Here is a 24,067-nt window from a genome sequence, read left to right on the forward strand (position 1 = left end):
TTTTAGTACATTCACACACACCAGTCTCTAATTTTATGAGCAGTATTAGTGTATATTCAATACTTGTTGGCAACTGCAATATCAAGTATAACTTCTACAATATAAAGGTTAGCTTCATAGCAGAATTTTTTTGATTTTTTTTTACTTTGCTTTGACTATATTTCAAAGTGCAGCACCTTGAGTCTGCCTTTTGTATGAAAAGTGCTATAAACTTGCCCCTACAATATGAAGGTCAGCTTCTACAATATGAAGGTTCGCTCTACAATATGATGGTCAGCTTCTACAATATGAAGGTCAGCTTCTACAATATGGAGGTCAGCTTCTACAATATGATGGTCAGCTTCTACATTATGAAAGTCAGCTTTTACAATATGAAGGTTAGCTTCTACATTTGTAGATTCTGTCCCGATAAAAGCTGGGGCATGAGGGAGGAGGTCATTGATGACTAGAGAGCAGAGTTGGTCGGACTCATCTTTAATACAAACAGAAACAAGTGACAACGTAAGCAGCGCCTCTCCAAATGGTCCCTCAAACACACCGGACTGCAGCTAGGACTTCTTCCGGAACACAAAGACCAGGTAGATACCTGGAGTGAGGAGAGAGGGTAGGTTAGAGAGGGTTAGTGAGAGGGTTAGTCAGAGGGGGTTAGTGAGAGGGTTAGTCAGAGGGCGTTAGTGAGAGGGTTAGTCAGAGGGGGTTAGTGAGAGGGTTAGTCAGAGGGGGTTAGTGAGAGGGTTAGTCAGAGGGGGTTAGTGAGAGGGTTAGTCAGAGGGGGTTAGTGAGAGGGTTAGTCAGAGGGGGTTAGTGAGAGGGTTAGTCAGAGGGGGTTAGTGAGAGGGTTAGTTAGAGGGGGTTGGTGAGAGAGCGTTAGTGAGATAGGGTTAGTGAGAGGGGGTTAGTGAGAGGGTTAGTCAGAGGGGGTTAGTGAGAGGGTTAGTCAGAGGGGGTTAGTGAGAGGGTTAGTCAGAGGGCGTTAGTGAGAGGGTTAGTCAGAGGGGGTTAGTGAGAGGGTTAGTCAGAGGGGGTTAGTGAGAGGGTTAGTCAGAGGGGGTTAGTGAGAGGGTTAGTCAGAGGGGGTTAGTGAGAGGGTTAGTCAGAGGGGGTTAGTGAGAGGGTTAGTCAGAGGGGGTTAGTGAGAGGGTTAGTCAGAGGGGGTTAGTGAGAGGGTTAGTCAGAGGGGGTTAGTGAGAGGGTTAGTCAGAGGGGGTTAGTGAGAGGGTTAGTCAGAGGGGGTTAGTGAGAGGGTTAGTCAGAGGGGGTTAGTGAGAGGGTTAGTCAGAGGGGGTTAGTGAGAGGGTTAGTCAGAGGGGGTTAGTGAGAGGGTTAGTCAGAGGGGGTTAGTGAGAGGGTTAGTTAGAGGGGGTTGGTGAGAGAGCGTTAGTGAGATAGGGTTAGTGAGAGGGGGTTAGTGAGAGGGTTAGTTAGAGGGGGTTGGTGAGAGAGCGTTAGTGAGAGATGGTTAGTGAGAGATTTTATTTTGGGGAACTCAGAAAACTCATCCTAGCTCAGACTGAAGCTGAATGTTAGCTTCCACATATGTACGTGTTTAAAAAATTACAAACTTCTTCTTTGTTTACTTAATTACCAAATGGTCACATCGTGCCATGAAGCTATTTCAGTCCACCTTTGTAACCTATTAAAGCTATCGCCCAGTTATATGTAGACCTGCATGCTTTCATGTGGATATTATGCAAATGTAAATAACTAAATGTCCAAGGTAGTAGCAAAGATATGTATTTTTTAACTTTCACGTTTCTTGTAAGTCTAACTAAATAATCACAATCGCGTTTATAGTAGTGTTGTCACGATACTGGATTTTCTAACTTCGATACTATACCTGGAAAAATATTGGTATTCTATACCATTTTGATACCAGGGGAAAACAGTTTTTTTCAGAAAAGAACGTAACCAAAGTAAATTGAGTATATCTCCAAAACTGCTAGGGCTATAATATTACATCTTGGTGCCAATAGAAAGATTGTTGTGCAAGTGAAATATTAAATGTTGATACTACTTTATGGCATAAGTGGAACATTACATTTCCAACTGATATAATTATCAGTTGGTCATTATCAGTCGGTATCACTGTCGTACTATGAGACCTACACAAATCTTACCATTTTGACACCTCTATTTAAAGTTCAGGGCAAATATAATCGAATGACATCAAGCAAACATTCGCAAATACACGTATGGCCACTAGATTGTGCTGAAGAACACGTGTTCTGCTTGAAGGCAATTTACCTTTTTCCTAAAGGTACGGCCACACTGAACGCGTAATAGGCGTTAGAGGCGTTGAAAATCTGCATTTTTGCATAGGGAACCGTTGGTTTAGGCGCGTAGACGCGTTACACGCGCTAAAGCAGCGCGTTAGGCACCAACGAGCCCAACGCACCAACGCACAAAGTTCAAAAAATTGAACTTTTGACACGCCAACGCGTGACGCTTAGCCGCGATAGCCAATCAGCGTTGAGCTTGACCCGACGTCACTGGCAGAGAGACCGGAGGTGTGGTGGCATTAATAATAACAACTTATCTAATTCTTTAACTAACTGAGAGATTGAAAAAATCGAGAGGGGTTCCGGAGAGAATATGACAAAAAACTTTATCATTAAAAAGGCAACAACAAAGCCGAGTGGTTTGCAAAGCGTTCCCGAATGAATCCCGTACAGCTCCTTATATCCCCAATCCTTTACTCAATACAAAGTTGGACTTTCATCAGATATTGATGTGCATAGAATGTTTTTCTGGGTCACACTGTGTGGATGTCAGTATACTCTCCTGTCTTCTGAATCCCAATGTGACCTTAGAACATATATTATCCTTATACAAACAGAGATGATGCAAACGTGTGAATGTAAGCATTGTCCTCAGAGAGTACATCAAAATGGGAGTAGACTGGACCCTCTCACTGATGTGTCACATGGCCCATCAGATGGGAATGGACTGGACTCACTCACTGGTGCCACATGGCACATAACATCTAGGCCAAAGGTGATCAGCTGTTCTCCACTATTAAAGTATCTGTATAATATGTAGGCCTAATAATAATCATAGCTTACCATAAAATGTAAGGTTAATTTCTACCACTGAGGATGCACAGAAGCAGAAAGAACATGGACGACCAAGCCATCGTTTCAGTGTGTGCTGAAACGATGAGGAGGTGGTGAAACTCACCCAGCTGTGAGCGCCTACGGAGGATGTCATGCGCTAGAGTTTAGATTCTCTGCCCGAGTCCGAGCCGACCCGCTGTCTGGGTCGGGCCGATATTTCCCACCACTATCCTCGGGCCGGGCCTTTGATCGAGCGTTTGTGTTTTTTTTTAATCATTGCTTTATTGGCCTAATCTGAGGAGAAATCTATGTCGTAAACAGAAATATTATAGGCCTTTATTATTCTATACTTTTATCTTCTAAATGCCGTGGAACGCTCCGTTCACTTGCATGGGTAGTAGTCCGGTAACCTGTCATCCCCAGCGTCTTCTGTTGCTAAGCGACGTCAACGTCTTTGGCGGACTATTTCTCTGCTAATCAACACTACAAATGCTGGTAACGAATAAATGTAAAAAGACACACCATGTGAAGTTATTTTTTCGTTTTGGCAAGTAGCCATGTAATAAGCGGGATACTGAATAGAACGTCGCCGGTCATTATCGAAAATAAGGCCCTTCAGGACGAAGCAAGACACCTCTGCTGGGCGGGCTCATCTAGCTGCGTGGGCGCGTTAAGCGTATTGAACCATTTTTGTGACACACAAGGATCAAGCGTTCAGTGTGGCCATACCTTTAGAAACCTTCTCTTAGTAATTTATTGTAAACACCGTGTTTAGTTGCAGAATTTGGCTGCTGGATTATCTGTTTATGGTGGTTTAATGAGATCAGATTCAACTTTGTGGACAAAAATCCCAAAGGTAAAACTTCATTTTTGGTTTTTAAAAGAAAAGGGGAGGTTTCTTCTTAAGTTGTTATTTGCGAGTTTTAGTCCCAGAATGATACTGTTTAGATTGTCGGAATTAGTGGAGGCTCAGTTTTCATATTATATATAGTTTGTGCAGGTCCAATTTCGTGAAAAAGATCGCTATTGATGTGCATGTGCACAATTATGAAACCCAAAACAGTGTTCTTGCATTTGCATATGACTTTAAATGATTCTTTTGACTTTCTTTGGTAATTTGCTGTAATCTAAAGTACTTCCAAACCGCACTCCTCCATCACTACTCCGTCTACCTTCTCTACCTAAACCGGTCGTGGCGGCGCTGCACTTGAGATGCTAGCTGTGTTGGCTAACCTTTAGCTAACACCGTCACACAGAGCATTGAGTCTAGTGCCGAATCACTGCCAGAGACCTTCTATAATATGTCCATGCCAGAGACTGAACTGCGAATGAGTGACAGGAGGCGGGGCTATGTTTGCGCTGTAGCGCTGTGTGTCTGTTAACTCGCTGTCCGAGAGGAGAGAAGACAGCGCGCTGATCAATTGCAAATATATCTATTTTGTGTGATTTTGCGGAAGAAAATGGTTGTTTTGCAGTTTTTAGAAACTCTTAAATAAATAGCCTTTATATGAACAAACCCTAAAAAATGCACTTGCTCTTTCGGGCAACCAGAAATCATCTCAACTTGCCCAAATATTATTTTTAGTTTTCCCTAATAATATTTGGGCGAGTTGAGATGATTTCTGGTTGCCCGAAAGGGCAAGTGCATTTTTTAGGGTTTTTTCATATAGAAAAGGTGGAGAAGGTGGAGGAGAGGTGAAGAAATGGAGCAGAAGCGGAGGAGTAGAAGGAGCAGGTGGAGGAGAGGTGGAGAAGGAGCAGGTGGAGGAGGAGCAGAAGGAGCAGGTGGAGGAGAGGTGGAGAAGGAGCAGGTGGAGGAGGAGCAGGTGGAGGAGGAGTAGAAGGAGCAGGTGGAGGAGAGGTGGAGGAGCAGGTGGAGGAGGAGCAGAAGGAGCAGGTGGAGGAGAGGTGGAGAAGGAGCAGGTGGAGGAGGAGCAGGTGGAGGAGGAGTAGAAGGAGCAGGTGGAGGAGAGGTGGAGGAGAGGTGGAGGAGCAGGTGGAGGAGAGGTGGAGAAGGAGCAGGTGGAGGAGGAGCAGGTGGAGGAGGTGGAGTCTTACTTGCTGCCTCCCACTCCGAGCGGCTCAATGTTCCCTGTGGAGAACAGCCAGACAGAAACCAGTTAACAGACCAGTACAGCTATACCTAGCCTTTATCGGTACTGTTTAAGCCAGTACAAACCAGATTAAACTAGCCTACCGACACCAGTCTAGGCCGGTGTGAACCAATTTAACTTGCACCAGTCTAGGCCGGTGTAAACCAGTTTAACCGAGCCTGCACCAGTCTAGGCCGCTGTAAACCAGTTCCGCCTGCACCAGTCTAGGCCGGTGTGAACCAGTTTAACCTGGACCAGTCTGGGCCGGAGTAAACCAGTTGAGCCTTCTGCAGTCTAGGCCGGTGTAAGCCAGTTCAACCTGGACCAGTCTAGGCCGGAGTAAACCAGTTGAGCCTGCACCAGTCTAGGCCGGTGTAAACCAGTTGAGCCTGCACCAGTCTAGGCCGGTGTAAACCAGTTGAACCTGCGCCAGTCTAGGCCGGTGTAAACCAGTTGAACCTGCGCCAGTCTAGGCCGGTGTAAACCAGTTGAACCTGCGCCAGTCTAGGCCGGTGTAAACCAGTTGAACCTGCGCCAGTCTAGGCCGGTGTAAACCAGTTGAGCCTGCGCCAGTCTAGGCCGGTGTAAACCAGTTGAGCCTGCGCCAGTCTAGGCCGGTGTAAGCCAGTTGAACCTGCGCCAGTCTAGGCCGGTGTAAACCCGTTTAACCTGCACCAGTCTAGGCCGGTGTAAACAAGTTTAAGCTGCACCAGTCTAGGCCGGTGTAAACCAGTTTAAGCTGCACCAGTCTAGGCCGGTGTAAACCCGTTTAACCTGCACCAGTCTAGGCCGGTGTGAACCAGTTGAACCTGCACCAGTCAGCTGAACCAGAGGAGGGCGTACCAGGGGCGGCTGGGCGGCGTCTCCCTTGCGGTGCTCCTCTGCGTGGGCGTACTGCTCGCTCTTCTCCTCCGCGCTCTTCTCCTCCCCTGGGAACCGCTGAGGAGGAGAGGAGGAGTCACAACCTTACTGCTGGCACTAGGGTCAGAGATCAAGCCTGGGGTCAGGAAGGTCAGGAGGGTCAGGGGTCAGATGTAGGGTCAGGGATCAGGGTCAGATGTAGGGTCAAAGGTCAGGAGGGTCAGATGTAGGGTCAGAGGTCAGGCGGGTCAGATGTAGGGTCAGGTGTCAGAGGTCAGGAGGGTCAGGGCTCAGAGGTCAAGAGGGTCAGATGTAGGGTCAGGTGTCAGAGGTCAGGAGGGTCTGGGGTCAGAGGTCAAGAGGGTCAGGTGTAGGGTCAGCGGTCAGATGTAGGGTCAGGGGTCAGAGGTCAGGCGGGTCTGGGGTCAGGTGTAGGGTCACCGGTCAGATGTAGGGTCAGAGGTCATGGTCAGGTACCTCCAGGGCCATCATCCTCATGAGCAGGCTGCGGTGTTCTTCTTTCTTCACGTGCTTCTCGAAGAACTCTCGGAACCGCTTCACAAACACCAGCTCCATGCCGAAGCGCCGCGCCATCCTGGAACCACAACCAGACCAGTCAGAACCAGAACCAGGACCAGAACCAGTCAGAACCAGTCAGAACCACAACCAGTCAGAACCAGGACCAGAACCAGGACCAGATCCAGTCAGAACCAGGACCAGGACCAGAACCAGTCAGAACCAGGACCAGAACCAGTCAGAACCACAACCAGTCAGAACCAGGACCAGAACCAGTCAGAACCAGGACCAGGACCACAACCAGTCAGAACCAGGAGCGGTACCAGTCAGAACCACAACCAGTCAGAACCAGGAGCAGAACCGGAACCAGAACCACAACGAGAGCCATTCAGAACCAGAACCAGGATCCAGTCAGGGGGGTACTTACTGACGTAGTTGGGGTACTTACCGACGTAATGGGGGTACTTAATGATGTTGTTTGGGTACTTAATGATGTAGTTGTGGTACTTACTGACGTAGTTGGGGTACTTACTCTTCTAGCAGCGGGAAGTAGACGAGGAACTCTGGCACGTTGACCACGCCCTCCAGGCTGAAGTGGTACTGACAGCCGAACAGCGGATACACCCCCTTCTTGTCAAAGGTCACCTGGAACACCTCATTACCGAACTTCAGGGAGTCCGATGCCTCCACCCGTTTACTGCGGAGAGAGAGGAGGAGGTTAGTGTTAGTTAGTGTTTCTTAGTGGTGGTAAGTGTTGGATAGTGTTGGTTAGTGGTGAGTAGATAGTGTTGGTTAGTGTTGGTTCGCAGTGAGTTCCTCACACTAGCTTGTAGGCGTCAGGCCTACGAGCTGGTGTGGTTAGTGTTGGTTAGTGTTGGTTAGTGTGAGTGTTGGTTAGTGTTCCTTACACTAGTTTGTTGGCGTCGGGCTTGGTCCCTATGAAGTGTTAGTTAGTGTTGGTTAGTGTTAGTTAGTGTTAGTTAGTGTTAGTTAGTGTTGGTTAGTGTTGGTTAGTGTTAGTTAGTGTTGGTTAGTGTTGGTTGGTGTTGGTTAGTGGTTGGTTGGTGTTTCTTACACTAGTTCGTAGGCGTCGGGCGTGGTCCCTATGAAGTGTTAGTTAGTGTTGGTTAGTGTTAGTTAGTGTTAGTTAGTGTAAGTTAGTGTTAGTTAGTGTTAGTTAGTGTTAGTGTTAGTTAGTGTAAGTTAGTGTAAGTTAGTGTTAGTTAGTGTTGGTTAGTGTTAGTGTTAGTTAGTGTTGGTTAGTGTTAGTGTTAGTTAGTGTTGGTTAGTGTTGGTTAGTGTTTCTTACACTAGTTCGTAGGCGTCGGGCGTGGTCCCTATGAAGCATTAGTTAGTGTTGGTTAGTGTTGTTAAGTGTTAGTGTTGGTTAGTGGTTGGTTGGTGTTTCTTACACTAGTTCGTAGGCGTCAGGCGTGGTCCCTATGAAGAAGCCCCCAGGCTTCAGGTGGTCGCAGGCGTTCTTCAGCATGGTCTCCGCCTGGGTCTGGCTCTCAAACGAGTAGTGGAGGACGAACTGACAGCTGCACACGTCAAACTGCTCCCCCGGCTCTTTCAACTTCTCAGACAACAGCTCCTGGGAGGTCAAAGGTCAGGACCATAGACTAGAGTCCATCTAAGTTCATCCAGCTCCTGATGCTTAGCTCTAAAAGCTAGCACGAAGAGAGCATGAAGGCTAGCATTTAGGTTAACTTTAAGGCTAGCATTCAGGTTAACTTTAAGGCTAGCATTTAGGTTAACTTTAAGGCTAGCATTCAGGTTAACTTTAAGGCTAGCATTTAGGTTAACTTTAAGGCTAGCATTCAGGTTAACTTTAAGGCTAGCATTAGGTTAACTTTAAGCCTAGCATTCAGGTTAACTTTAAGGCTAGCATTCAGGTTAACTTTAAGGCTAGCATTCAGGTTAACTTTAAGGCTAGCATTAGGTTAACTTTAAGCCTAGCATTCAAGTTAACTTTAAGGCTAGCATTAAGGTTAACTTTAAGGCTAGCATTCAGGTTAACTTTAAGGCTAGCATTCAGGTTAACTTTAAGGCTAGCATTAGGTTAACTTTAAGGCTAGCATTCAGGTTAACTTTAAGGCTAGCATTCAGGTTAACTTTAAGGCTAGCATTAGGTTAACTTTAAGGCTAGCATTCAGGTTAACTTTAAGGCTAGCATTAGGTTAACTTTAAGTCTAGCATTCAGGTTAACTTTAAGGCTAGCATTTAGGTTAACTTTAAGGCTAGCATTCAGGGTTAACTTTAAGGTGAACATCAGGCTGATATGAAGCATACCTTGCTGCAGTCTGCACTGATGAACTGAGCGGTGAATGTTTGGTCGTTTCGGGAGTCCCTCCGTGTCATTTCCTTGTACCGACTCTGGCACTGTTCCACCGAGACAGAGGCAATATCTGGCAACGCAAACACAGCATCACTAGCAATATCTGGCAACGCAAACACAGCATCACTAGCAATATCTGGCAACGCAAACACAGCATCACTAGCAATATATGGCTACTCGAACACAGGATAACTAGCAATACCAGGTGACCTATGATGACAGGTGACCTCTAACAGGTGACCTATGACAGGAGACCTATGACAGGTGACCTATGACCTCTGACAGGTGTCCTATAACAGGTGACCTCTAACAGGTGACCTATGACCTCTGACAGGTGACCTCCAACAGGTGACCTATGACCTCTAACAGGTGACCAATGATGACAGGTGACCTCTGACAGGTGACCTATGACCTCTGACAGGTGACGTGGGCCCCGGTCTTACCTGCACAGACCAGGTGTTTGATGCGGCCTTTCTTCCACTTCAGGAGGTCGCCTCCCTTCCCACAGCCGAGGTCCAGAACCCGTACGTCTCTGCTGCTCGGCCTTACCCGCTGCAACGTCTCCCCTGACACACATCACCGGGTTAGTACTGGTCAACTAGTGATTAACACACAGCATTACACCTACTTAGTACTGTCAACTAGTGATTAACACACATCACCGGGTTAGTGCTGGTACTAGTCAACTAGTGATTAACACACATCACCGGGTTAGTGCTGGTACTAGTCAACTAGTGATTAACACACACCACCGGGTTAGTGCTGGTACTAGTCAACTAGTGATTAACACACATCACCGGGTTATTACTGGTTCTAGACAACTAATGATTAACTCACAGCATTACATTCTATTGGTTAGTGAGGACCTGGTTGGTGAGGACCTGGTTAGTGAGGACCCGGTTAGTGCAGTACCTATGATGACCTGGTAAGTGATTACCTAGTTAGTCAGGACCTGGTTAGTGAGGACATGGTTAGTGAGGACCTGGTCAGTGAGGACCTGGTAAGTGAGGACCTGGTTAGTGAGGACCCGTTAGTGCAGTACCTATGATGACCTGGTAAGTGATTACCTAGTTAGTGAGGACCTGGTTAGTGCAGTATCTATGATGACTTCGTAAGTGATTACCTAGTTAGTGAGGACCTAGTTAGTGAGGACCTGGTTAGTGAGGACCTTGTTAGTGAGGACCTGGTTAGTGAGGACCCGGTTAGTGCAGTACCTATGATGACCTGGGAAGTGATTACCTAGTTAGTGAGGACCTGGTTAGTGAGGGCCTGGTTAGTGAGGACCCGGTTAGTGCAGTACCTATGATGACCTGGTAAATGTTTACCTAGTTAGTGAGGACCTGGTTAGAGAGGACCTGGTTAGTGAGGACCTGGTTAGTGAGGACCTGTTTAGTGAGGACCTGGTTAGTGAGGACCTGGTTAGTGAGGACCTGGTTAGTGAGGACCTGGTTAGTGAGGACCTAGTTAGTGAGGACCTGGTTAGTGCAGTACCTATGAGGACGCTCTTCAGCCAGTTGTTGAAGTTCCTCATGTAGTAGATTCTGCTCTGGCTGCGAGCCGCCAGCCCTGTCTCCTGAAGCTTGTTGTAGTGGCTGGCTACCTCAACACTGTGGCCCGGCTACACACACACACACACACACACACACACACACAGTTTGTTACTGAGAAGCCATGGTGAGATAGAGGACAGTGGCTAACACGGAGTCGTGCTAACATGGAGACGGGCTAACATGGAGACGTGCTAATGTGCTAACATGGAGACGTGCTAATGTGCTAACATGGAGAAGTGCTAACGTGCTAACATGGAGACGCGCTAACATGTAGACGCGCTAACATGGAGACGTGCTAACATGGAGACGTGCTAACGTGCTAACATGGAGACGTGCTAACATGGAGACGCGCTAACATGGAGACGTGCTAACATGGAGACGTGCTAACGTGCTAACATGGAGACATGCTAACATGGAGATGTGCTAACGTGCTAACATGGAGACGCACTAACATGGAGACGTGCTAACATGGAGACGTGCTAACATGGAGACATGCTAACATGGAGATGTGCTAACGTGCTAACATGGAGACGCACTAACATGGAGACGTGCTAACATGGAGACATGCTAACATGGAGATGTGCTATCGTGCTAACATGGAGACGCACTAACATGGAGACGCGCTAACATGGAGACGTGCTAACATGGAGACGTGCTAACATGGAGACGTGCTAACATGGAGACGTGCTAACATGGAGATGTGCTAACGTGCTAGCATGGCGAGCGGCTGACCTCGTGTCGTTTGGTGGCTGGCTCCTCCTCCAGGTCCCGGGTCCTCTTCCTGCTCTTCTCCTGGGGGGAGGCTCCTGTTTCAGGCCCCCTCTCCTCCACCTCCCCTCGCTCCGCGGCCCCCAGACAAGCCATGACCCTGAGGAGGACGGGCGGGTCAAAGGTCAAACACGCAGGTCAAAGGTCAAACAGGCAGGTCGACGCTCAGGTAGGAACCTCTTCTTCAAGTTTGCCGTTCGCTTGTCAAGCAGAAATCAAAAGGAGACCCAGGGATGAGAGATTCACAGGATCACCATGGCAACCACAGCTCAGATGGACGGATGCTCCTTTAGGACCCGCTGTTCACCAGGAATCAGAACTTCACCGCGCTCTGATGAAATGCGACTCTGTAGTTTATGCTTACGTTTGTAGGTCCCTACAGTATGAAAATATATATATATATATATATATATATATATAAAATAAGATAGAGTAGAGGTGAGGACGAAGCCAGCATCTTGAATTCATGCATTCACTAATTACCCTCTAACCCTCTAATGGTGCACAAATAACAACCTTGCGCTCAACACCACCAGAACCGAAGAACTCATTGTCGACCTCCGGAAAGCAAAGGCATCCACACACCCATTCACATCAACCGGCTTCAAGTTCCTGGGTGTCCCCATTTCACAAGCCCTCTCCCGGTCACGCTGCCTCCACACTGATCAAGAGAGCTCCACAACGCCTCTTCTTCCTCAGGAAACAAAAATACAGAAAAGCTGAACTCTCCCCTCACATCCTCCGGAACTTCTATCGCTGCACCGTTGAGTGCGTCCTCTGGCAGTGCTCCACGGCGTGGTGTGGGCTGACAGGAAAGCCCTACAGCGAGTGGTGAAAACCGCTCGAATCATTGGCACATCACTCCCTGCCATCGCTGACCTTCATCACTCCCGGTGTCTGCGGCGTGCTGACAACATCACCAAGGACAACACACAGCCCAGTCACGCACTGTTCTCTATCCTCCCGTCTGGGAGACCTTACAGGATTCTAAGAAGTCGAACCAGCAGGCTCAGAAACAGCTTCTTTCATAACACGGCTCAACACTAAGGCCCCACCACTGGCCCCACCACTGCCCTTGCCCCTGTCTCCTTTTGAACATGGATTATGAACTGTCTAATTACCTGTGACCACTATGCACTTTATTAATGCACTTCAACAATGCACTTTATGTGATCATACTGCATTCTATGTATGGACTATGGACTGTCTGATTCCTTACTTTCATACTTCTGTAATCTGTGTCTTATGTATTTTTTTAATTTAAGCACTGCTATAAGGAAACGCACTTTTTAATGATTGCACTACTGGTTAGATGTAAACTGCATTTCGTTGTACTGGTTGTCCTTACTTGTGCAATGACAATAAAGTTGAATCTGATCTAATGTCCCTTCATAAACTTGTAGCACTGAACCTCTCTCTCTCTCTCTCTCTCTCTCTCTCTCTCTCTCTCTCTCTCTCTCTCTCTCTCTCTCTCTCTCTCACACACACAGGCAGTAGTATGTATGTAGGAAGTTGTATATACACACAGGCAGTAGTGTATATATATATATATATATATATATATATATATATATACACACACGTTATAACGGGTATAATATGTATATTCCGTAATTCCAACCGACTGACAGTAGATGTTTATGCTCAGCTCACCTGCCCGGTGAGGATGACGTCTGGAAGGAGATCAACAAGACAGTAAATAAACTGAAGAGAGCTCAGATATAGAGATTCGAAAGATATTAAAGATAGTTAAGACAGTAAAGCACCTACGGTGGGGAACAAAAACAAACTCACGTTCACTTCGAATCCACGCAGTGAGGACACTTCCGCTTGGTAAGCAAGCTTCCGGAACCACGTGTTGCCAGATCGGGGCTAAATCCCCGAATTCCCCGAATTCATAGAAGCAAAGGAGATTGAACGGTCACATATATTCAACCAACACCCAGCTATAGAGAGAACATGCTTTAAGTATTATTTAATAGAATTAATAGAAAAAGTTAAACCAAAATAGTACTAAAAAATGAAAACATAGAAACAGTTTCTCTCTGATGGTGGATATAGACACTGCCGCACTCTGCTGGTGATTATAGACATGGCTGGTGATTATAGACACTGTTGCCCTCTGTTGGTGAATATAGACACAGCTGGTGAATATAGACACTGCTGCCCTCTGTTGGTGAATATAGACACAGATGGTGAATATAGACACTGCTGCCATCTGATGGTGAATAATATAGCCACTGGCGTATCCCTGGCAGTATACACGTCATGCATGGCCTACTTGTACTTTATAGTCGTGGTGGCCCTTCCTTTGAGTACCAGGAGGACTTGCCCCTAGTGCCTTGCCCCTGGGGTGGGCAGGCTGGGCATTAACCTCCGCAGAGATGGATGATTGATTGATTGATTGATTGATTGATTGATTGATTGATTGATTGATTGATTGATTGACTCTTTTAATGACCACACAGCCAAGCTGGTGGAATTAGTTTTCAGTACAGCTCCTTGGTACAGGTTCCAATATTACAATAAACACTAAACATATAACATAGATATACATACAGACAGACACATTGCATAATACAATCCTTAATCCTCAGCGTTCAGAGTTCAGAATGGTAATTGCAATAGGAATAAAACTAGTCTTGAAGCGGGTTGTTTTGGAGGCAATTGTCCTGTGAAGCCTCCAAGAGGGCAGTAGCTGGAAGAGAGGGCAGTAGCTGGAAGAGAGGGCAGTAGCTGGAAGATGACTGCTGAATGCCACATCGACGCTAGCAAATAGATGCACAAGAAGAAGGGTCTGAGATATTAGTCCCCTGGCAGCTTCTGTCCTGAGGACCAGCCACCCAGAGTCTATCATACAGGACAGGTTTTTCTGCCTCATATCGCTGAAGATAACTTTCAGCTGGAAAGCCCCTCCGGTATGTGAGTGCAGCGGTCAGCGCGATCCGCTTACATTTAATCAACATTCTGCCAATAAAAGGCTTTGTCAAAGTCTCTGGCACGAGGCGGAGATGGACGCTTGTGATAAAGAGTTGTGAACTGAGCGAGGAGCCAGAGAGCAGCTCACGTCGTAGTGACAGGTCGACGGCCCTGCAGTACCGTCCACGGCCAGCCTGGCGCTAGAGGGACGGTAACGGCGCCAAAGCTGAAACAGGTGTTCTCTTTATTAAAGTGACATCGGTTAATAGTGATCGATATGCTTTTTGTTACAGACATCGGTACTTCATACTGATAGCTTAAAAATAGCGACAATCTCAAATATTCTATTTCGGCCGAGAGCTGATGAATGAACTGCTCTGGAACATGGAGACGGATCTGATGATGCGCTGCTCTGGAACGTCTCACGTTTCCAGGAGGGTGAGGGGTGATGGATGGATGATTTATGGGTGATTGATGGATGGATGATGGATTGGTCCATCATCCATTACCATTCATCCATCCATTATTCATCGATGAATGATGGATAGATGATTGATGGATGAATGAATTAATGAATGAAGGAATTAATTAATGAATGATGGATGATGGATGGATGATGGATGGATGATGGATGGATAAATGAATGATGGATGAATGATGGATGGATAAATGATGGATGAATGAATGATGGATGGATGAAGAAAGATTGACGGGAGGATGATGGATGATGAATGAATGAATGAATGAATGATGGTGGTGGTCCTAGACGCTGGCGACGGGGGCTGAATAGGGGCTAGGGGAGCTGAAAGGATGAAGAAAGGCAGAGTCCAGCGCGGGGGAACTCTTTATCCACATGTTAATGTGACCTTCCTGTCTTAAAGGCTCTTTAGAAGGTTTCTGGTTCCTGCTGCACTCAGAAACCGGCTCACACACAGACCCCTTTGATACCCAGCCAGCAGAGCCTAAATACCACCAGGGAAACCTACCTGCTGCACACACACAGGTGTGTGTCTGGGTGTCCGTGTGTGTGTTTGTGTGTGTGTGTGTGTGTGTGTCTGTGTGTGTGTGTCTGTCTATCCGTGTGTGTGTCTATGTGTGTGTGTGTGTGTGTGTGTGTCTGTGTGTCTGTCTATCCGTCTGTGTGTCTATGTGTGTGTGTGTGTGTGTGTGTGTGTGTGTGTGTGTGTGTGTGTGTGTGTGTGTGTGTGTGTGTGTGTGTCTGTGTCTGTGTGTCTGTCTATCCGTGTGTATGTCTATGTGTGTGTGTGTGTGTGTGTGTCTGTGTGTCTGTCTATCTGTGTGTGTGTCTGTGTGTGTGTGTGTGTGTGTCCCGCTCATGTCTCAGATGTCAGCAAGTTCGGACACTAAAGCTACAAAGAAAATATGTCATTTTCCCAAATTCCAAGTCTGGGATTAATAAAGTAGCATCTTATCATAAACCAGTATCACCAGTATCACCAGTAACACCACAGCCTGCTTCATTAATATCCATGTCCTCTAAGGGGCTTCATGACCGTATGGACAGTAGAGTGGACCCAGGGTCAAGGGTTAGACCGGGTCTATAGGACCAGCGTCTATAGGACCAGCGTCTATAGGACCAGCGTCTATAGGACCAGGGTCTATAGGACCAGCGTCTATAGGACCAGCGTCTATAGGACCAGGGTCAGGGTCTATAGGACCAGGGTCAGGGTCTATAGGACCAGCGTCTATAGGACCAGGGTCTATAGGACCAGGGTCTATAGGACGAGGGTCAGGGGCTATAGGACCAGGATCTGGGTCTATAGGACCAGGGTCTATAGGACCAGGGTCAGGGTCTATAGGACCAGGGTCTATAGGACCAGGGTCAGGGTCTATAGGACCAGGGTCAGGGTCTATAGGACCAGGGTCTGGGTCTATAGGACCAGGGTCTATAGGACCAGGGTCAGGGTCTATAGGACCAGGGTCTATAGGACCAGGACCAGCGTCTATAGGACCAGCGTCTATAGGACCAGCGTCTATAGGACCAGCGTCTATAGGACCAGCGTCTATAGGACCAGCGTCTATAGGACCAGGGTCAGGGTCTGGACACACACACACACACACGCACACACACTCTGGGTTTTCCCTCAATATGGAAAGTGGGGAAATTCCAGAGAACAGCAGGTTCAGCTCAGGTGTGTGAGTGAGTGTTCGGGTGTGTTTGTGTGTGTGCGTGCGCGCTGGTTAATAATAGATGAACAGGATCCTCTGTGGTGGGGGGGGGGGGGGCTGTATCACAACGAGGCGCTGAGATAGTCGCCCCCTGTCCCGGACACCGGACACCCGTTGTCCTCCGGGCTGCCGCTATATAAGGGCTGAGCTGCCTCCCTCAGCAGACCGGGAGAGACCCACCTGCTCGGACCGCCAGCCCCACACCATGCAGCCCAGGTAGGGTCACCCTCCTCACACCTACAGCCACTCGGGGGGGGGGGGGGGGGGGGGGGGGAGAGGGAGGAGAGACGGAGAGACGGAGGAGAGACGGAGAGATGGAGGAGAGACGGAGGAGAGATGGAGGAGAGACAGATTAATGGAGGAGAAACAGAGATGGAGGAGAGACAGAGAGATGGAGGAGAGACAGAGAGACGGAGGAGAGACAGAGAGATGGAGGGGAGACGGAGAGATGGAGGAGAGACGGAGAGACGGAGGAGAGACGGAGAGATGGAGGGGAGACAGAGAGATGGAGGGGAGACGGAGAGATGGAGGAGAGATGGAGAGACGGAGGAGAGACGGAGGAGAGATGGAGGGGAGACAGAGAGACGGAGGAGAGACGGAGGAGAGACAGATTAATGGAGGAGAGACAGAGATGGAGGAGAGACAGAGAGATGGAGGAGAGACAGATGAATGGAGGAGAGACAGAGATGGAGGAGAGACGGAGGGATGGAGGGGAGACGGAGGGATGGAGGGAACGAGGGATGATGGAGGAGAGACAAAGGGATGACGGAGAGACAGATTGATGGAGGGGAGACAGACAGGAAGTAGAGGAGATAACTCACCTCCTGTGGTTTGCAGGATGATTCTCCTTCTGTGTTCTCTGGTCCTCCTGGTGGAAGCTGACCTCGACAACAACGGTACCGTTTACATTATTATCACTACTATATCACTCTTTTGTCACTATTATATCACTCTTTTGTCACTACTATATCACTACTATATCACTCTATTATCACTAGTATAGCACTATTTTCTAACTACTATGTCACTACTATATCACTTTATTATCAGTACTATATCACTCTATTAACACTACTAAATCACTCTATTAACACTACTATATCACTCTATTATCACTACTATATAACTCTATTAGCACTGCAATATCATTACCATATCACTCTATTATCACTCTATTACAACTACAATATCACTACTATATCACTCTCTTATCACTACTATACCACTCTGTTATCACTACTATATCACTACAATATCACTCTATTATAATTAATGCATCACTCTATTATCACTATGATATCACTCTATTATCACTACTATATCACTCTATTACCACTAGTATATCATCGCATTATCACTACTATATCACTGTATTATCACTACTATAACACAGTATTATCACTACTATATCACTGTATTATCACTACTATAACACTCTATCATCACTACTATATCACTATATTATCACTACTATATCACTCTATTATCACTACTATACCACTCTATTATCACTTCTATATCATTCTATTACCACTAGTATATCATCGTATTATCACTACTATATCACCCTATTATCACTAATATATCACACAATATTATCACTACTATATCACCTACTACATCACTATACATACCACTCTATTATCACTACTATAACCCTCTATCATCACTACTATATAACTCTATTATCACTACTATATAACTCTATTATCACTACTATATCACTCTATTATCTCTACTATATCACTCTATTATCTCTACTATATAACTCTATTATCTCTACTATATCACATAAACCAGTACAAGCATGTCAGGTGATTCTGTGTGTGGAGACGTTGCTATGGTACATGTTTGTGTTAGTTGCTATGGTAACATGCTTGTGCTAGTTGCTATGGTAACATGTTTGTGCTAGGTGCTATGGTAACATGTGGCGTTATTTGCTATGGTAACATGTTTTTTGTTACTTTAGATGCAAGTCTTCAATCAACGTCAACAGGTAACCCATATATATATAAACATATACATAAATAAAAATATATAATCTACGTATACATATATATAAATTTTGTACATAAAAATACCAAAAATGCAAAACACAAACAACTCTCTGAACACTCAAACAGTATGAATATAATTTAAAGTATACATTGATCAGAGATAGACTTATAATGTTGTCATTAAGGTAGATATCATAGATAAAAAAATTGTATCATTAACAGTTTGTATCATAGATATATAATTTATTTTATCATTAGCAGTATGTATCATAGATATATGAGTCACGTTATCATTAACAGTAGATATTATAGATATTATCTTCTTTTCTTTTCTCTCAGATAAAGACTCCACATCCGATGAAGCCAGAACAGGTACTATTCCTATTACTATACAGGTACTTATATTGAACAGGTACTATTACTATCATTATACAGGAAGTATTACTGTTATTATACAGGTACTATTACTAATACTATACAGGTACTATTACTAAACAGGTACTATTACTATACAGGTACTATTACTATTCTATACATGTACTATTACAATTACTATACAGGTACTATTACTATTATTATACAGGTACTATAACTATTACTATACAGGTACTATTACTATACAGGTCCTATTACTATTATTACACAGGTACATTTAATATACAGGTACTATAACTATTATTACAAAGGTACTTTTACTATACAGGTACTATTACTATTACTATACAGGTAATATTACTATAACTATACTAGTACTATTACTATTACTTTACAGGTACTATTACCATTACTATTACTATACAGGTACTAATATTAAACTGGTACTATTACTCTCATTATACAGGTAGTATTACTCTTATTATACAGGTACTATTACTATTCTATACATGTACTATTACAATTACTATACAGGTACTATTACTATTGCTATTACTATACAGGTACTAATATTAAACAGGTACTATTACTATCATTATACAGGTAGTATTACTGTTATTATACAAGTACTATTACTATTACTATACAGGTACTATTACTATTACTAAACATTTACTATTACTATTACTATACAGGTACTATTTCTATACAGGTACTATTACTATTCTATACATGTACTATTACAATTACTATACAGGTACTATTACTATTACTATACAGGTACTATTTCTATTAATATTTCTATACAGGTACTATTAGTATTACTATACAGGTACTATTACTATTATTATACAGGTAATATTACTATTACTATACAGGTTATATTACTATTACTATACAGGTACTATTTCTATACAGGTACTTATACTATACAGGTACTATTACTATTAATATTTCTATACATGTACTATTACTATTGCTATACAGGTAATATTACTATAACTATACTAGTACTATTACTATACAGGTGCTATTATTATTACCATACAGGTTATATTACTTTACAGTTACTATTACTCTACTATGAGTACAACAGTATTATTACTATACTATAAACAATAATACATCCAGTATATTGAATAATACACCCTGTTTACACAATATTCCACAATATTACCCCTGTATATATAATGCTAGGCAACATATACACAATAATAGACAACGTATACTCAATACTACACAAACTTTCCAACTACATGCACAAAAATCGTCTCTGATTGGCTCTGATTTCTTTCAATCCAGCTCCAGCAGCCAATCAGGTTTATGGAACTGGTGAGTGTTTTTTGTAGTTTTTGTAGTAACTTTCTATTGATGTCATTTGTTTGTGATGGATGTCGTTTTTTTGTTTATGTTTGTTTACACTTGATAGTTTGTGTTGAATGTTGTATCTTTGTTTATGATGTAGTTTCTTCGTGTTTGATGTGGGGTTGGTTGATTGTTTAGGTTTCATATAATATATTTTTGATTGACTGTTGGGTATAGTTTGTCTACTGTTTGGTGTAGTTTCTTAATGTTGTGTTTGATGTAGTTTGTTTGTTGTGATGTAATTAGTTTGTTTTGATGTAGTTTGTTTGGTTTGATGTAGTTTGTTTGTTTTGATGTAGTTAAGTTGATTTGATTAAGTTTGTTTGCGTTTGATGTAGTTTGTGTTTGGTTTAGTTTGTTTATTTTGATGTTGTTTAATTTTTTATGTAGTTGTTTGTTTTAATGTACTTTGTGTGTTTATGTACTTTCTTTGTCTTAATGTAGTTTGTTTGTTTGATGTAGTTTGTTTGTTTTGATGTAGTTTGTCTTATTATAATTTGTTTTGATGTAGTTTGTTTGTTCTGATGTAGTTTGTTTGTATTGACGTAGATGCAGCTGCCAGAAGCACAGAGGACGAAGGCGGTCAGTAATAAGCCCTGGCATTACTAGTGTTTATCAGGAAGTATGACGAGATAATAGTGTAGTAGTATGATAAAAGTACCCTCTCATATTCAGCGATAACCCTTTCTACTACAGTACTGCGATAGCATTTACTGTAGTACTCATAGTATGAGTAACCATGATGACTTCCTAAAGGGGTCCCTCCCTTCCTCCTTCGCAGAAGAAGGCCTGGACTCTGACGAGGCCGGCGGCAAACTGCGCTCGGCCAAGCAGCCCCCTGCGGTGAAGCCGCCCCCCCAGTCCCTCCCCCTCCTCCCCCTCCTCCCCCTGAGCCTCCTCCCCCTCAGCGCGCTGCCCCAGGCTGCAGCCCCAGAAGCCGTGGCCCCCCAGGTCCCAGCCCCCCAGGTCCCAGCCCCCCAGGTCCCGGTGGCCCAGCCCGTGGCCCCCCAGGTCCCGGTGGCCCAGCCCGTGGCCCCCCAGGCCCCGGTGGCCCCCCAGGTCCGCTCTGCCCCGCAGAGGAGCAGGTCCTCCACCAAGAGAAGATCCAGGACCCACCGCCATCAGATGTGAACATGAACACACAATGCAGACACACAACACGCATCTACAGGTACACGCAACGCAGACACACAACACGCACCTACAGGTACACGCAACGCAGACACACAACACGCAACGCAGACACACAACACACATCTACAGGTACACGCAACGCAGACACAAAACACGCATCTACAGGTACACGCAACGCAGAAACAGAACACGCAACGCAGACACACAACACACATCTACAGGTACACGCAACGCAGACACACAACACGCATCTACAGGTACACGCAACGCAGACACACAACACGCAACGCAGACACGCAACGCAGACACACAACACGCATCTACAGGTACACGCAACGCAGACACACAACACGCAACGCAGACACACAACACACATCTACAGGTACACGCAACGCAGACACACAACACGCATCTACAGGTACACGCAACGCAGACACACAACACGCAACGCAGACACACAACACACATCTACAGGTTCACGCAACGCAGACACACAACACGCATCTACAGGTACACGCAACGCAGACACACAACACGCATCTACAGGTACACGCAACGCAGACACACAACACGCATCTACAGGTACACGCAACGCAGACACACAACACGCAACGCAGACACACAACACACATCTACAGGTACACGCAACGCAGACACACAACACGCAACGCAGACACACAACACGCATCTACAGGTACACGCAACGCAGACACACAACACGCATCTACAGGTACACGCAACGCAGACACACAACACGCAACGCAGACACACAACACACATCTACAGGTACACGCAACGCAGACACACAACACGCATCTACAGGTACACGCAACGCAGACACACAACACGCATCTACAGGTACACGCAACGCAGAAACAGAACACGCAACGCAGACACACAACACACATCTACAGGTACACGCAACGCAGACACACAACACGCATCTACAGGTACACGCAACGCAGACACACAACACGCAACGCAGACACACAACACACATCTACAGGTACACGCAACGCAGACACACAACACGCATCTACAGGTACACGCAACGCAGACACACAACACGCAACGCAGACACACAACACACATCTACAGGTACACGCAACGCAGACACACAACACGCATCTACAGGTACACGCAACGCAGACACACAACACGCATCTACAGGTACACGCAACGCAGACACACAACACGCATCTACAGGTACACGCAACGCAGACACACAACACGCAACGCAGACACACAACACATATCTACAGGTACACGCAACGCAGACACACAACACGCAACGCAGACACACAACACGCATCTACAGGTACACGCAACGCAGACACACAACACGCAACGCAGACACACAACACGCATCTACAGGTACACGCAACGCAGACACACAACACGCATCTACAGGTACACGCAACGCAGACACACAACACGCAACGCAGACACACAACACACATCTACAGGTACACGCAACGCAGACACACAACACGCATCTACAGGTACACGCAACGCAGACACACAACACGCATCTACAGGTACACGCAACGCAGACACACAACACGCAACGCAGACACACAACACACATATACAGGTACACGCAACGCAGACACACAACACGCATCTACAGGTACACGCAACGCAGACACACAATACGCAACACAGACACGCAACGCAGACACACAGCACGCATCTACAGGTACACGCAACGCAGACACACAACACGCAACGCAGACACACAACACACATCTACAGGTACACGCAACGCAGACACACAACACGCAACGCAGACACACAACACGCATCTACAGGTACACGCAACGCAGACACACAACACGCAACGCAGACACACAACACGCATCTACAGGTACACGCAACGCAGACACACAACACACATCTACAGGTACACGCAACGCAGACACACAACACGCATCTACAGGTACACGCAACGCAGACACACAACACGCATCTACAGGTACACGCAACGCAGACACACAACACGCAACGCAGACACACAACACACATCTACAGGTACACGCAACGCAGACACACAACACGCATCTACAGGTACACGCAACGCAGACACACAACACACATCTACTGGTACACGCAACGCAGACACACAACACGCATCTACAGGTACACGCAACGCAGACACACAACACGCATCTACAGGTACACGCAACGCAGACACACAACACGCATCTACAGGTACACGCAACGCAGACACACAACACGCAACGCAGACACACAACACACATCTACAGGTACACGCAACGCAGACACACAACACGCATCTACAGGTACACGCAACGCAGACACACAACACGCAACGCAGACACGCAACGCAGACACACAACACGCATCTACAGGTACACGCAACGCAGACACACAACACGCAACGCAGACAGACAACACGCATCTACAGGTACACGCAACGCAGACACACAACACACAACCCACAACGCAGACACACAACACGCATCTACAGGAATACGCAACGCAGACGCACAACACGCGTCTGCAGGTACACACAACGCAGACACACAACACGCAACGCAGACACACAATACGCATCTACAGGTACACACAACGCAGACACACAACACTCAATGCAGACACACAACATGCATCTACAAGTACACACAACTTAGACACAAAACACACATCTAGAGGTACACACAGGTATGCACAGGTACATCCAGGTGTAGCCAGATGTATCCAGATATATCAAAGTGTATCAGCTGTATCCAGCTGTATCCATGTGTACCAGGTGTATCCAGGTGTACCAGGTGTACCAGGTGTACCAGCTGTATCCAGATGTATCCATGTGTACCAGGTGTACCAGGTGTACCAGGTGTACCATGTGAACCAGGTGTATCCAGATGTATCCAGATGTATCCATGTG

General features: G+C 45.8%; 1 protein-coding gene across 3 annotated transcripts; it reads right to left on the reverse strand.

Moving 5' to 3' along the window:
* Window positions 1-457: 457 nt before the first annotated feature.
* rnmt (RNA (guanine-7-) methyltransferase) lies at window positions 458-13,009 on the reverse strand. Of its 3 annotated transcripts, XM_079749819.1 has the most exons (12): window positions 12,974-12,979; window positions 12,833-12,852; window positions 11,144-11,279; window positions 10,353-10,479; window positions 9,305-9,427; window positions 8,816-8,931; window positions 7,936-8,117; window positions 7,056-7,220; window positions 6,485-6,602; window positions 5,990-6,085; window positions 5,112-5,145; window positions 458-586 (listed from the first exon to the last, which is right to left on the reverse strand). In XM_079749819.1, the coding sequence occupies exons 3-12, from the start codon at window positions 11,273-11,275 to the stop codon at window positions 549-551; spliced, it is 1,131 nt and encodes a 376-aa protein (XP_079605945.1). In that variant the 5' UTR covers window positions 11,276-11,279; window positions 12,833-12,852; window positions 12,974-12,979; the 3' UTR covers window positions 458-548. The 3 variants fall into 3 exon arrangements, with proteins under 3 accessions (XP_079605945.1, XP_079605946.1, XP_079605944.1); XM_079749820.1 differs by lacking the exon at window positions 12,833-12,852 and having other exon boundaries at window positions 12,974-13,009; XM_079749818.1 differs by lacking the exons at window positions 12,833-12,852; window positions 12,974-12,979 and adding an exon at window positions 11,765-12,166.
* Window positions 13,010-24,067: the final 11,058 nt, after the last annotated feature.

The sequence above is a fragment of the Pollachius pollachius genome (genome assembly GCF_949987615.1).
Source record: "Pollachius pollachius genome assembly, chromosome: 13".
NCBI lineage: Eukaryota > Metazoa > Chordata > Actinopteri > Gadiformes > Gadidae > Pollachius > Pollachius pollachius.

What these genes read in the sequence shown, in the direction of transcription:
- rnmt (XM_079749818.1), bottom strand. Translation starts at nt 11,805, where the DNA reads ATGGGGACACCCAGGAACTTGAAGCCGGTTGATGTGAATGG. An exon ending in CAGCCACCAAACGACACGAG is followed by an intron (nt 10,480 to 11,143) that starts GTCAGCCGCTCG and finishes GTGTGTGTGTAG; the next exon opens with CCGGGCCACAGTGTTGAGGT. An exon ending in CTCGGAGTGGGAGGCAGCAA is followed by an intron (nt 587 to 5,111) that starts GTAAGACTCCAC and finishes TCCTCACTCCAG; the next exon opens with GTATCTACCTGGTCTTTGTG.